At 42.3% G+C, this 14,045-nt stretch overlaps 1 protein-coding gene across 1 annotated transcript in view; it reads left to right on the forward strand.

The window, feature by feature from the left end:
• The window catches only part of TRPC5 (transient receptor potential cation channel subfamily C member 5), a 66,738-nt gene that overhangs the window by 38,055 nt on the left and 14,638 nt on the right, over positions 1 to 14,045 (forward strand). Inside the window, exons 5-6 of the mRNA XM_037408323.1 lie at positions 3,228 to 3,550; positions 8,011 to 8,206. Of these exons, the coding sequence (XP_037264220.1) occupies positions 3,228 to 3,550; positions 8,011 to 8,206 (519 nt within the window). The remainder of the gene's footprint in view (positions 1 to 3,227; positions 3,551 to 8,010; positions 8,207 to 14,045) is intronic.

Here is a 14,045-nt window from a genome sequence, read left to right on the forward strand (position 1 = left end):
CCTCCTTATGCAATGGCTCTCTGACTTCACTTGGAGCCGTGTGCTTGGCCTGATTCTTTTCTTGGTATGAATCAGCAGTAGCTTCACTGCAGTTAGTGTAATTACACAAGTGTAAATCAAGTAACTGGAGTCTGCTCCTCGGCCGCTTACGCGCTTTCTAGTTTTGCTGTGCTACTGTCTTGGTCTTGCCCTGCTAAAAGAGTACTAGTTCTTTTAACCCAGCCTCTAATAACCAGGACAAGTGCTTCCCCAAAGCAACCTGGTTTTGTCCTGCCCAAGCATGTATGCAGGCAGAGAGGAAAAGAGGAGAAAATTTCACAAAGCTCATTGACTCCAAAATGGCAAGGCTTTTATAAATAACTCCTTAGCAAGCAGTCCTGCTATGGGGCCTTTTTAAAATCCAGAAGGCTGCATAGTGGTGACTTAGTTTTTCAAACGGAAAAGCTTTGAGATAGTTGCTGCTCCCTGAAGAGGTAGCTCTGTAACAGCATCAAAGCAGGAAAAGATTACATCTTTTTTCTCCCAGCATTCAGAACCAGTGAATTCAGAAACCAGAAGCAATTCATTACAGACTTGAAAGGTTGGTCTTTAAATGAGAGCAATACAGAAAAAGGCTGGAACTTGTAAGATTCATGAACAACTCTTAAAATGTTAACAATCTCGCTCTTTCTCTTTCTCACACACAAATGACTAGAAGAGCTGTGCATCCACAGAAATTTACTGTCACATACTGGGCTTTAAACTCAGCCAAACCACGCATATGAAGGAAGTACAGCTTTGTTTATATACTCTGTAAGAACTACAGAAATGTACAGGCTAACTACAAAGACCTATATGCCAGCACACGAAAGAATGCTTACAGGAATATGTCTCTTTGAGTACAGATCAGACAGACTTGGATTAAACGTGGCTGATCTAAGGTCTGCTCCTGACGGGGACCAATGTCAGACAATTCTGAAAGGTGCATAAAATCTTATATAGGAGTAGTTCTGAATCAGCATGCTCACAGAAGTTCCCTTCTGACCTGTGTCACTCAGAGGTTGCAGTGTGCTCTGAAACTTGAGGATTTGTAATGTTGATAATGGCTTCAAAACCTTTTGCAACATGACTTGTAAAGGTTTTTTTTTTTATTTATAGAACAGCCTCGAGCTGGAATAGGCTGGGATATATGCCAATATACCATATTCTAACACTTCTTAGAACTTCAAAGGATTACATGGACATTTAGCTTTCTGCCAAATATCAAAAAAATAAATTGCATACTGACACTAATGTTTTCCATCCTTGTTTTTACGTGGAGGCTTTTTTTTTTCTTGATTTGACTGGTTCTAAGACCTGGCCCTAATATTGTCCAATACCAGTGAAATCTTCAGGGTAATTGTAGGGTAAAAATACTTTCTTAATCAGTTTTAATTTGCTGCATTGAATTACCACATAATGAGGAAGGCTAAATGTGACTGCCTGCGATAACTTAGTTGTACTGTTCTGTATACATCTCTGCTGTGTTTCATCTTCTGATGCCTAACCCAAACAACTCCAACCTTCCCCGATACCCAGCTTCATCAGATACCTCTGAACTCTTCTGTTTCTCTATTGCCTATGATGCTAGGCTGCTCCACAGACACTAGTTTTCCAAGCAAGGACATACCATCCATTTATAAAGGGCCAAAATATGCCCCTAACAAGTTGTTTTACAAGTAGATGTGAGATGAAGACTTTTTCATGTACGTTCACATGCGGTCTGTGCTAAACCCTAGCAGAACACCCCTGGGCTGCTGTGTCCAGTCAGCGTGCAGATGTGAATTGCGAGCAACCGTGAGGCTTTCTGATCGCAACCGTCCGCCCCCACTGCTGGATACTGGCAAAAAGTTAACGTCTGCTTGTTTGTAAACATTTTAAGACCTATCTTCAAATCAAGTTAACAGGCTCTGGCCATGATGTTCATGTAATAAAGAACAGTTTGGAAATGTCAGAAGCAATCAGAGGTCATGCTGAAATGCCTTTGTATCATGTCTCAACTCCTTCATACAGAGGAACAGTTTGAAATATCAACTTGCTTTTAGCTGTGTCCTTGAAAAAATTGTGAGCTCGTGTATTGGGCCTTCAGATTTAAATAGAAAGTCCCTGCAAACTCATCCGTCAGTATGATACTGATACTGTTTCCTTTTAAAAGGTATAAAAATTATTTTAGGAGTTCTAAACACGCTGGCTACGCTATTAGCTGTATTATTCTAAGTACATTTTTGCCTTTTTATACACGTTAAATGAGCAGAGACAAATGTTAAAAGGACAATTATTCCTTGATGTTAAAATGTCTTTGGCTCCGTTGTACTGTGCCTGTGTAGTTAAGCCAGAGTAGTTACATTTATGCGACCAGCTCTTTTGTGCTACCTATTTGCATCTGGCTGCATGTTGCTCAGAAAATGTTTCTGCTTTTACAGTTACATTGTGAACCAAGTTAAGGTTATAATTGATGCACTCAAATGTATCCAGTGTTTCAGCTGTGATTATGACCTCTGCTTTAGCAACTCTCCTAAAATTGCCGTGACAAATTAGCTAATAAGAAAATTAATATGAAGAAAGCATTTTGGTTCTGGGCTGTTGACACTTTGAGATTACTAGGGAAAGAAAGCATCCACTTCTTATGCTTAATAGTTCATTGCTTTCCTTCTTCCCTCCCTCACATTCTTCCTGGAATGTGCAGTGTTTTGAATGCGCAGTTGATATTTAGGAGGAATAAGAAAAAAAGAAGTAATCGGAAATTTCCAACCTGAACCTGCTTAAAAGGGTTCGTTCAGGCAGTCTGAGCCCCTTTAAATATTGAAAGAGAAGGAGATTGTGAAGCCACGGACCTGAAGAACCCACCGACAGTGAACTCAAAAATCAAAAGGCCTGTTTTCTAAATATAGGCTAAGAAGAGCCAAAATATCAGAAGCCTCTAAAGAAAAGCTAGTCCCACAGCTATCCATATCGGGGGTCATGATTTAGTAGGGAGAGTTCATGAGAAGGCATTATTAAACCTGAGTCTCTACCCTGATCAAGTCAGCTTAAATCCTGAATCCCGAATGTTAGTCTGACAGTAGCTGAGATTTAGAAGTACTTCTTGTGTCGCCAGCACCTGGTTAGTATTTACATGTGAAGCATTAGTATTAGTAGGTGTGACTTTTTGAGTAATCTCAGAGTAATTACAACATAATTTACTTTTATACCCTTGTCATTTCTTTCAGTACAACGGTTCTCGTCCGAGGGAGGAATGGGAAATGTGGCACCCGACTCTCATTGCAGAAGCCCTCTTTGCAATATCCAACATTTTAAGTTCCCTGCGTCTCATATCCCTGTTTACAGCAAATTCACACCTGGGACCCTTGCAGATTTCTCTGGGACGCATGCTGCTAGACATCCTTAAATTCCTTTTTATCTACTGTCTGGTGCTTCTGGCTTTTGCCAATGGACTGAACCAGCTTTATTTTTATTATGAGACCAGTGCCTCGGAGGAACCCAACAACTGCAAGGGGATCCGATGTGAGAAACAGAACAATGCCTTCTCCACGTAAGACATCCTTTCCTTTCTGTTTTTAAGGTTGACTTCCACTGTCCCCTGTCTTACCTGCCTTTGCAAGTTTTCTGTCACTGCACTGAAAGCGCCTTTATTTATTCATTTGCAAATATCAGGTGAGCTCGTTGACTATGCAGGAAATGTGTGAGTTAACTGGGGCAGACATTCTGCTGAGCTTTGCTGTCAGAAAGACTTTTAGTTAGGTCTGGCAGCGGGAGACAATTGTTTTAGTTCTGGACCAAGGAGGCTCCCTACATGATCCTGCAACTTAAATTTTATTATGGCTACATGCAATTACAGTACATTTGAGAAAGCAAATATCCTTTTGCCGTAATTGTTTTGTCTGATTCTGGAGAGAGGAGGGGAAGCCAAACAAAATGTAGGAAACTGGATAAACCTATGAAAAAAAGGTATTAATAAATAATGTGATACAGCAACAACAACAATCTCATGTAGGACATTTTTATGCATACATGATGTTGCAGACTTCTCTGATTTTTTTTCATCCGGGTGAAGCTAAAATCCCAGCAAAACACTTTTTGGTGGAAATGCTGTTACTTTACTGAGATGTTGGCATGGCAATTGCTGTGATGACAGCTGGCAGGGCTGAAAGAGATAGCACATGCTGAAAAATAACATGAATTGTCTTTCTGATGTATTTGTTTTAATTACTAATAGTGGAAATAATTATAATAATCAGCCCCCCCCGATTGTTCTTGCTGCTTGCACAGTACTTAAAACACAATGGGAAGAGAAATAAATAAAGCACGGTCTAGAAAAAGGCCTACGCCCTGCAAACAAGCAAAACAAAACTGTTGTCCACCACTTTATGCTAAATTAAATAAAACTTGTCATAATGCCCAATAATTCCCCACCCTTCCTCAGCTGAAGGCTTGAGGTTAAGAAGGGATCTGTGACGTATTTGCAGCGTTATCAAAAGCAGATGATGGCTGAGGCCACATGACTGGGTTGGAAGAGTCTCTAGCATTGTCCTTTGGGCTTCCTCCCTAAAAGAAGTGGCCAGCCTTAGCAGAGCAGCATGACCTGTTAGACCAGACGAGCTGCTGTTTTCCAGGACGGGGCAGGAACACCATAGGCTTGATTAATTTTCTCATGAAACCTGTCTGTATCTGGAGGAAGTGAATGGAACTGCACTGTGCTAATAAAAAACAGAATTATAGACTTCAGTCTTTTTTCTATTTTTAATTGTTTCGCCTGCCCCAGAAACGTGTTGTGCTGCCCTTGCAAAGGAATTAAATAACAAACACTATTTCTTGATCTATGTCCATATTGATGCAGCAGCCAGAGGGAGAAATGTCTGGCAAGCACAATGTTTCTTAAGTGGCAGCTTCTAGCTCACAAAACGGCCAAACCCACGAAGTTCGGGACTAGAGCCTGCCTTTCCCTGGAGCTAGGTGAACAGATGTGTTCAGTTCTGCATGCTGGTTTGGACCTGTCTCCATTGTAAACCAGTTGTTTTATGGATTTCACTGTCGGCAGGTTAGTGGAAAAAACAACAGCAGGATTTGACTAAAGAAAAAGAGTGTTGGGTCAGGAGGAAGAAAAAAAAAGATCCTCAGGTCTGTAAGAACATGTAATATCTTGGGAACTAGAAATGATACCACTTAAGAAACGCCACTTAACAGAAAGTGTGCAGAACCGCTTAAATACAGACCACAATTTCTCCCACCCTAACATTCAGTTTAAACCCCCTGCCAAGGAGAATGTAGCACAGAAAGGAAATTGAGGGGGCTCAGCCTTTATGGCAGAGGTTTGTTTAAAACAAAATCGCAGTGGGAGGGTATCCATTAGGACTGAGGTCTCCTGGCAGGGGATGGAATGCTCTGCAGTTACTTTTTGTTTGAGACTTGCTTAAGAAATTTATTTAACATGTTCTTAAAAGTTTAAATAGTCGTTATTAACACCCCCAGTACAAGCTGACATTTGGCCCTCGAGCAGATGCACAGCATGGGTGACTGGCTAAGTGCGAGCAACCTGCAAAACAGAAAATTATGTTGTTGGGCTAAGGAGAGCAAACATGGCTGGAGTGAATTCAAGTCAGAGCTGGTGTAACCTCCAAGTTTGCTCATAGTTCATCCCTAATGAAAGAATAAATGTAAAAAGCTTTCAGTCAATACCCTCTGATTTCTACCAGCATTTCTAGGCAGTCACACAATAGGATCTAATTTTATAAGGGAAGGAAAAGCAGGATGCCACTTGTGTTTGTACAGCTTGTTTAAAATGTGACACCTATTTACTGGTGCATTGTTTCCTATTACTCCCAAAGGATGGGTTTAATATTTTCTTGGTGAGGAAATTTTCTGCTTCGCAAACACAGATCATGGAAAAGTAATATTCTGTTGTGACAGCAAGGAGGTGAAGTCATGAATAATTTAAGGTTTTATGCTTTGGCCTCACCATCCCTTAGAAAGCAAAGTGTCTACTGCTCAGGCAGACAATTTGGAAATATGTTTATTGCTGTGATTCTGACAACCGAAGAAGAGGGAGAGGAAGAGGAGGAAGGGGTTGAGGAAGTCACACCTGACTGCCTGCTGTGTCATCCTCGCTGGAGGGTCATGCTGGTTGCTGGGGCCATTTCTCCAGGGACTGCAGGAGGTCGGGAGGGTTCCTGTGGCAGAAGGCAGCACCTGCTGTCTCTAAGTCCCTGGAGAGTGGTGGAGCTTTGAGATGATTCTCCTATTTGCTTAAGATCCAAAATATACTCGGCAGGAGGGGATAGTCGATAGTCTCTCACTCACAATTTCCAAATTTTTTTTTTTCTAAAGCTGCTTCTCTGAAGCAGTGTGAGACTCACCTGAAACACATTGAGAAGAGACTGTGGTTCTGATCTGTCATTAAACACCAAGAAAAGAGTAACCAAGCCTTAGGTCTGTGCAAAGTTGCAGAACCCAGTTGCTGTCTTTTTCAAGAGGAGCTACGTGTCCATGTGTGGATATGTTTGCCTTAGTATGGGCCCAAATTACATTCCTGGTGAATACTGTGAATTCAGAGCATGCACTGATTGCTGCTAAGACTGATTTCAGTTTTGTGACAGGAACCTCTGTCTCCCTGAGCCTACAGCCTAATCAGTACTTCTGCTGCTAATAGTTAAAGTAAGTTAAAAGATAGCTAGCACCCCATCATTTTTGATAGATAAATTTTTAGCATTCTTTGGTTAATCCTTACTTTACCACCTCACTTATTTAATAAATCTAACAAAGAGCTTGAGTTCTGGGAGAAAGGATTTTTGCTTTGAAAAGTCTTTATAATTTTGGCCAATGAAAAACTTAAGATATGTCCAGAAAATATAAAGAAACTAAATCCCCATATAAAGCACGAGGGTGCAAGTGGAACACATGCCCAGAGAAGCTGGGAGAACAGATTCCTGGTATGTCAAATAAAGTATCTGAATTATTTGTGTTGATTTTTCTAGTAGTAGTATTTGAAAATACCTACTAACCTCAGGCCAAAATGGAAACTCTTAAACAGGCATATAAATGTCATTTTTTGATGATATAAATGCCATATTTTGGAAAGCCAAACTAAAGATGCCCAAATAGAGCAATTATTTAGATTGCTGATTATGTATTTGACGTGATTGCGAAAGGTCAGTTGTCTGTGGCTGAAGCAAATAGAGACCTGGGATGATCTCATCAGCTGTAAAGCACAGTGAGGTCAGGTCTAGTTCATCTATGGAAGGAAGATTTCAAAAGAAGAAAACCTCTTGAGCTGGATTAATGTGATGACTCTCTTCCATCTGAGTCATTACTGATCAATTGTTGCAGCATGCTACCGAGGGCACTGCGCTGTGGTGCGTGGGAGCTGCTGCACAAGCAAGCCGGAGCGACCAGCATTTTGGGCCACGTGCAGGGCCTGGTGCGCTTGCAGCTGAAGTAATTGCAAGCTCTCAGCCTGCTTTAGAGCAAAAAGGTGCAAGTGGGCATGCTTACTCACATTTCCTACCTTGTGGTGCCTTGTTGTGCACTGTGCGCTGGTTAACTGCCATGGTCATGCTGTACTTGTTCACTCAACATTTACTCTGCAGACATGTTAACGATGCAGTCACTGATTAGACAGGTGAGTTTGTATCTATAGGTAAGAACAATATCCCAGCACGGCAATTTAATTAGAGAGAATATATTGTGGCTGTTCTTTGCATGTGTGTAGAGCCAACTTTGGGTTCCTTCAGGGCAGTTGGGCTCATTGCATCTCACAAGGATGTAGACAGGGCTCTCAGGTGGGTAGCAAATGTTGATGTGACACAGCTGTCACATGCATTGGCCCATGGGTCACTGTGGTTGGAGTGCAGACTGCCTCCCAGGGAGGATAAATGGCTGCACTGAGCAGCCGCTCTGTGGTGTCCCAGGCTCCCTTGTGTCTAGCTGTTCCCCACCTGCATTGTTTTCCATTCCCCAGAGTCAAGTAGCCAAGTAAATATCTGGTTTTATTTGCAGACTTTTCGAGACCCTCCAGTCACTCTTCTGGTCTGTGTTCGGTCTGCTGAATCTCTACGTCACCAACGTGAAAGCCAGACATGAATTCACGGAATTTGTTGGGGCCACTATGTTTGGGACCTACAATGTCATCTCCCTTGTTGTGCTGCTGAACATGCTCATAGCCATGATGAACAACTCCTACCAGCTCATTGCTGTAAGTTACCTCATTCTCTCTCTTTTTGCTTTTGTTGTTCTCCGTGTGCCTCATCTGTTTGGCTTCTAGCAAGTGTGTATCTTCTGGGATGCTTGGAGACGGCTGCCCCCAGTTTTTGACAGCATATAGTTGGGATTTCTGCTCGGTAGCCTGAATCATGCTAGCGGAGGAGGTTTTGCTCTGTTTGTAATGCTTCTTAGCTGGAAAAGGCTTCTCTGCTGTGATCTGCCCTTGTCTTCTCCTGTAGAGTAACCTCACTGATCACCTTATCCTTAGCAGCTGATACACTTTGTAGCAGAGAGGGTATATAAAGGGAAACCCTCCCACTGCTTCCTGATGTTTGGTTTTAACTTGGGGTGGTGGGTGGTGTATTTTTTTTCTTTCTCTCTTCTGTTACTGTTTTTCTGTTGTTGTTTGAAAACTTGGTGTCAGGAGCCCGGTCCTGTAATTTCTTATTCCAGTCTTCCCACTGAAAATTAATCATTTCCATCTATAGCACCAGCCAGTCCCATGGCAGCTGACTCTGTAGACCCATAGTCTCATATTCCTGGGTAACCTCAGTGAGTGCAGCACGGATCTGAGCTGAGGCAGCGCAGGGCTGCCACTTGGCTCTAGAGACAGTTTCAAGCTTAACTTTATCTTCCTCTGAATGTTCAGAACTGGTGTCTCCGCTGTAATCTCATTCTGTGTACCTAAAAGCCAATGTGTACACTGAGGATTAAATTTGTCAATAGATTGAAAACTAAAGCAGCATTTTAAGGCTCTTCAGGTAAGCTACACAGAAACGGTATGGAAGGAAGATAAATAGTGTGTGCACAGTGCTTAAGGTAAACCAGTGGGCACTTACTTTCCACACCTGACACCTACACATGATAGGTTCAGAGATAGTGAGGTGATGGAGTGTTACCTCATCCGTGAACAGTTACAGGAGTTAGGAAAGTCATTAGTGTCCTCAGCTGGTCACTCAGAAGTACAGGCAGAGTAGAGACATCTCTGCTTTGGGTGACTCTTGCATTTACTTTAGAAGACAGAAGACAAAACAAGAGGGAGAAGAAGAATGAGCACCAGCTCTCCTACTATTTCCATTCACAACTTCCTGGACAAATCTCTGGGGAAGTACATGGGTGAGATCCTTTCCTGGCTAAAGCACACAGAGGAGGATAGCATCGGGTTTTCTGCTTGAACAGGTTCCACAACTGCTGTTGATCATCTGCTGATTCAAGTGGCTCCTGAATTTAGTTATCTAGTCAAACTGAGCACAGACCCAGTCAAATCGGTGATGCTTTTGGACACCTGATCTTTATCATGTTAAAAAGTATGAGAAAAACTGGACCATTGACCTTCCAAATGAGCTGAAAAGCAGCTTGTCACAAAGGCATCACTGCTTTATCAGTCTGTTTCAATGCTTTAAGTGCTTTCTCTTTGTTCGGTGCTACTCCTCACATTCCAGGGAGACTGGAATGAGGGACAGAAAACAAAGATACTCTCCTTGGCCATTTTCTCCCATTCCCCTTCCTTTATTGTCATCACACAGGCTTGTCACTGACACAAAGCCCAAACCTAAGATTGGCGTAAGAATAGCAGTATTTGCTATTCACTGGGATGCAAACCACTCATCATTCTTTTCCCTGAATAATTTGAGTGATGCAATGACACATTACAAACAATCTCACATGACTTAGAGAGACCCATCATAACAATTAACTGAAGTGAATGGTCCAGAGCGGACTGTTACATCAATGTTTTTGTGTATGGAGCCGTTGGGAACAGTGAATTGCTCCATCAGGAAGTGGGCTTGGGAGAGACCCGAGGGTGAAGGACTGAACTCACCAGATAACCGAGGCATAACATGCAGTTCAGCGTGAGCCCCCTACTCAGAATGACAGTGAAAATGCTACAGGACACTTCTTTGTCACTTAAGCTGTCATATTGCAATTGCTGCTGAGAGCAGTGACATTTCTTGGGAAGGCAAGAGGCAGTCACTTCCAGCCTCTTCTTGAGCAGTGCATGCAGCTTGGTTTTGGAAGCCAGTATTTCTGCATGCTCACAGCATTCTCCCGGGGACAAGTTTTCTTCATGTGTCTTCTAAGGGCAAACATAAATTAATCTCTTCCCTGAAGAAAACAATTAATTAATAAGTGTTGAGCTTTACATCTGTGGGTCATTTGTTAACCTCCTGTAATCAGGTCTACCCCTTTCTGAATCACAGTAGACTGATTGCTAGACTGGGCATTTCTTCCTCCTGGTATTTATATCACATCGAATACCCATGGAATGACAGCATTCCAGGGAGGGAGGAGGGGAAAGCAGCCCTTGGAGCTGGGTGGAGGTCTTCCTTCTTAAATACATCAGTAGAAAATCTTGTGCCGTGTGCAGGACTCTGCAGAGAAATAAAATGAGCTAGATAGCAGGGATGAGAGTGCATCTCTGCTAGTTGATTTCCCTGCAGTAGAATGGTTAGGACATCTTAATTAATTCCACTTGTTAATGAGCCAGTGGCACTGCAGCATTGTAAACAGTCTCTCTCCCCTACTTTCTTCCAGGGACAAATATGTTAATACTTTTGTAGCAGTTACTCTTCAGGTTAGCTTTTCCCCCGTTGTCTCATACATACATGAATTTCTGCTGAGAGGTTAGAGAAAGGAGAATCTTAGCTGCTCCTTCGTTGCTCTTCGTTGTGCCTCCCCAGTATGGGGGTTAGGGCTGGGAAAGTTAATTAAGCGCTGTCTGCACACAGCATGAAACCGCAGGGTGTCTGTGGAAGACAGAGCAAGGCAAGCAAAGAGTAAAACCTCCACAAGGCTTTGAGTGATTTCTGATTCAGAAGGAAGAATTTTTCTGCCATAATGTTGTTGGGGTTTTTACTAAGCTATTTCAGACTTGAATGAATATATTTTTCTAGGGGTACCCTGAAGCAGTTTCAATATTGGGCTTTTTCATACAGCCCATTTTTCTCTTTTGCCAAACCATTGTCAAGAGCTGGTTGGTTTCACTGACAAAGCAAACAAAATCCAAATGCACACCAGAATTTCCATACACTTTGCGCTGTTTCAATATGTGAAGATCAGAATGTTCTATACAAGCAGCACAGAATGCAACTGGATGTTACGCGCTGCCAGGTCTCTCATTTCAATACCTTCCCAGACGTGACAGAAATACCATCACCTGATGAATAGAAGAGGAATACGTCATGATGACAAGAGGAAGGACAATGCAACTTATCTGAGAGTAGCCAGGTGGCTCCATCATTCGTAAAATGACAGAAAGTAACGGAGTGGGTAATGAGGACACTTTATGTGATAGGCTATTTCTCATAGGATTGCCACTTGGCTGCATCTGAAGTTACACAATCCTTCTGCTAGTTTGTAATTTTTTTCAAAACAATGTAATAGTGGATGTTACAGGGGGTCCTGGGGTGCAGGTGCGTTTTGGCCTTTCTGGTGCCCTAGGTGCAGGTTTATTTTGCAGGGAATTAGCCATCTATGCATATTTTCTGAAAGCATGTTCCTTATGGACACATCCATGATATTCTGGGAAGCCATGCAGGAATTAGTCACTGGAACTGTACCAACAGTTCTGACTCCGCAGCCGAAGGAACAATGGGAATCAAGATCGATGGAAGAACGGCAACTAAGACCCATCTTCAGGAGCAAAACCATAGGGCTGTGAACTCGTAATCGGAGTTCCAGGTGAGTTAGAGCAATAAGTGGTGCACAACAGCACTGCAGCACTAGGCATCCCACTGACAGGTTAAGGAGAGAGCTTTCAGATGTTTTAGGAAAGTACAATGATGCTTAATATACCTTAGGGACAGCGTCACACCAAAGTAGGTCTGAGAAAAATCACCTCTTAACTGCTGTGCATGAAAGGGATGGTGTTACAGCTTCAAGTGTGTAATATGTGGTGTAGGTGTGATGCTGGAATAATGACTTCATCCTAGCGGTATGTATTAAGTTATGAAGTTGTTTTGTATATTGTATTTTGTATCCTGCTGTTGGTTTGTGTGTGTCTGTTATTTCAAGCTGATTCATCTGGACAGCTGTTACTGCAGAGGACAGCTGCATGCTTAATTTTGTTAAGCCTATGTCTGGAGCAGAGCATATGACCGAATCGAAACGTAGTTGTCAGTGTTCAGATTGGGAAATATGGGCACTGGACACCAAACTAGGGGTGCAGTTTGAAATGATGGAATGAAATAGCGTGGATTAGCATGTGTTCTGGAGGACAGGAGTGAAAATGATAAATATTTTGCATAGCAAAACAAAAGCTGTACAGTAAATAGAAACGGTGTGTGCAGCTAAGAAGAAGTGATCACTTTCAGGAAATCTTGATTCGAAGTGTAGGGATGTTGTACATGGAACTTGCTCAATTTTTGCAGAGTAAAGAGCTTAAAAATTAAAGCACAGGGGAATGTAAAGATTTTTCAGCTCCCTATTACATTGTTTCCAAGATAACTTTGGATTTCCCCAGGAAGTCATGTCAAAATTTTCTTGGTCTACAAAACACAAGAATTCTTCTAGTTTTCTGCGCCAATTGAACTCCCGCAGCACCGTGACAGTAATTGTTACCCAGTTTAATTCACAACAGCAGTAGAAATTCTCTTCCCCACTCTGATCTATGATCCTCAGGACTGTCAAAAAAATGTGCCTCCTCTGCTTTCATGACCTGCATAGTTCTTGGTGGTTTTGCTAAGGAAGAATTTTATGAATCAATAAACTTAGTTCAAGATACAGAGCTGGACAGTCCCCACCTGTGGCAGGTTTTGGGGTAGGAGATTGTCCCCCATATAACCCAGATAGAGTTAAGGCCAGCTCCAAAGCCTGGACTGAAATCGAAGCTGTTGTAAAGCATCAGGAAACATTTATGTCACAAACCCCATTTCAGAACCATTAATTCGAATTTCTTAGGAGTAATTAAGATATGTTTGTTTTTTAACTCCGTCATACTGCAGGAAATGAAATTATGCTCTTGCTGTACTCTTGTTGCCAATATGAGCTGGAATTAATGTCTCTTGAAGCTTTTTATGGTGTAACAAAACAACTAGGCTCTAGAAAGGGGCTTAAATGCCTCTTTTTTTTTTGTTTGCTGGCTGTTTGGCCCGTGGTTTTATGGCCCTCAGGGGCTCCAGCTGACCAACACACACATCCTGCTGGTCACTGTCCATGTGCAGACCCTGTGTTCTAGGTGCAAGTAATACCCTCAAGTCTTTTTTTTTTTTGTTCTACAGTGCAACTGTAATTCCCCAGATTTCAATTACTGCACTCCCAAAACTCATCTGTGTCATCAGTAACATTTAATTGAAATGGCAAATTCTCCTGAACTTACTTGGTGCCTTTTGTGACATTTGGGCAGGCAGATTGCTGTTCCATTTCCCCACAGAGTGCAATACGTGTGAAGAAATGCTGGACCCCTGCTCTCTAGTTCCCTCCTGAGTAGTGTAGCACATCTCTGGAGGAGTGGGATTGATTCCCAAGGCTGGGCGCTCTCCCTGAAGCTTGTGGCTGGATGTGGGGGCCTCCCAGCAGATTTTTATTTGAAAGTGAAGGGAAATACGTTGCAGCAGTTGCGTGCTGTGATGCTAGCATACAGCGAGAGGCCTGCGAAATTAGCCCTGGAGCCTCACTCTAGACTGGCAGGCAGCTTAATTGCTTTTTGTTAGCAAGCTGAAGTATTCATTTGAAGGTGTAGAACTGTTTGTCTTTTTGCTGGCTTTGGCCTAATTACATATAACCCATGGACTTGAATCAAGTTGTTAATATTCATCTGGTGTTCGCAGAGCCTCTAAATGGAAGCACTGGATGTGCTCTGACTTCACATGCTGCATCTTTCTTCTGTTGTT

The sequence above is a fragment of the Falco rusticolus genome, chromosome 14, assembly GCF_015220075.1.
Source record: "Falco rusticolus isolate bFalRus1 chromosome 14, bFalRus1.pri, whole genome shotgun sequence".
NCBI lineage: Eukaryota > Metazoa > Chordata > Aves > Falconiformes > Falconidae > Falco > Falco rusticolus.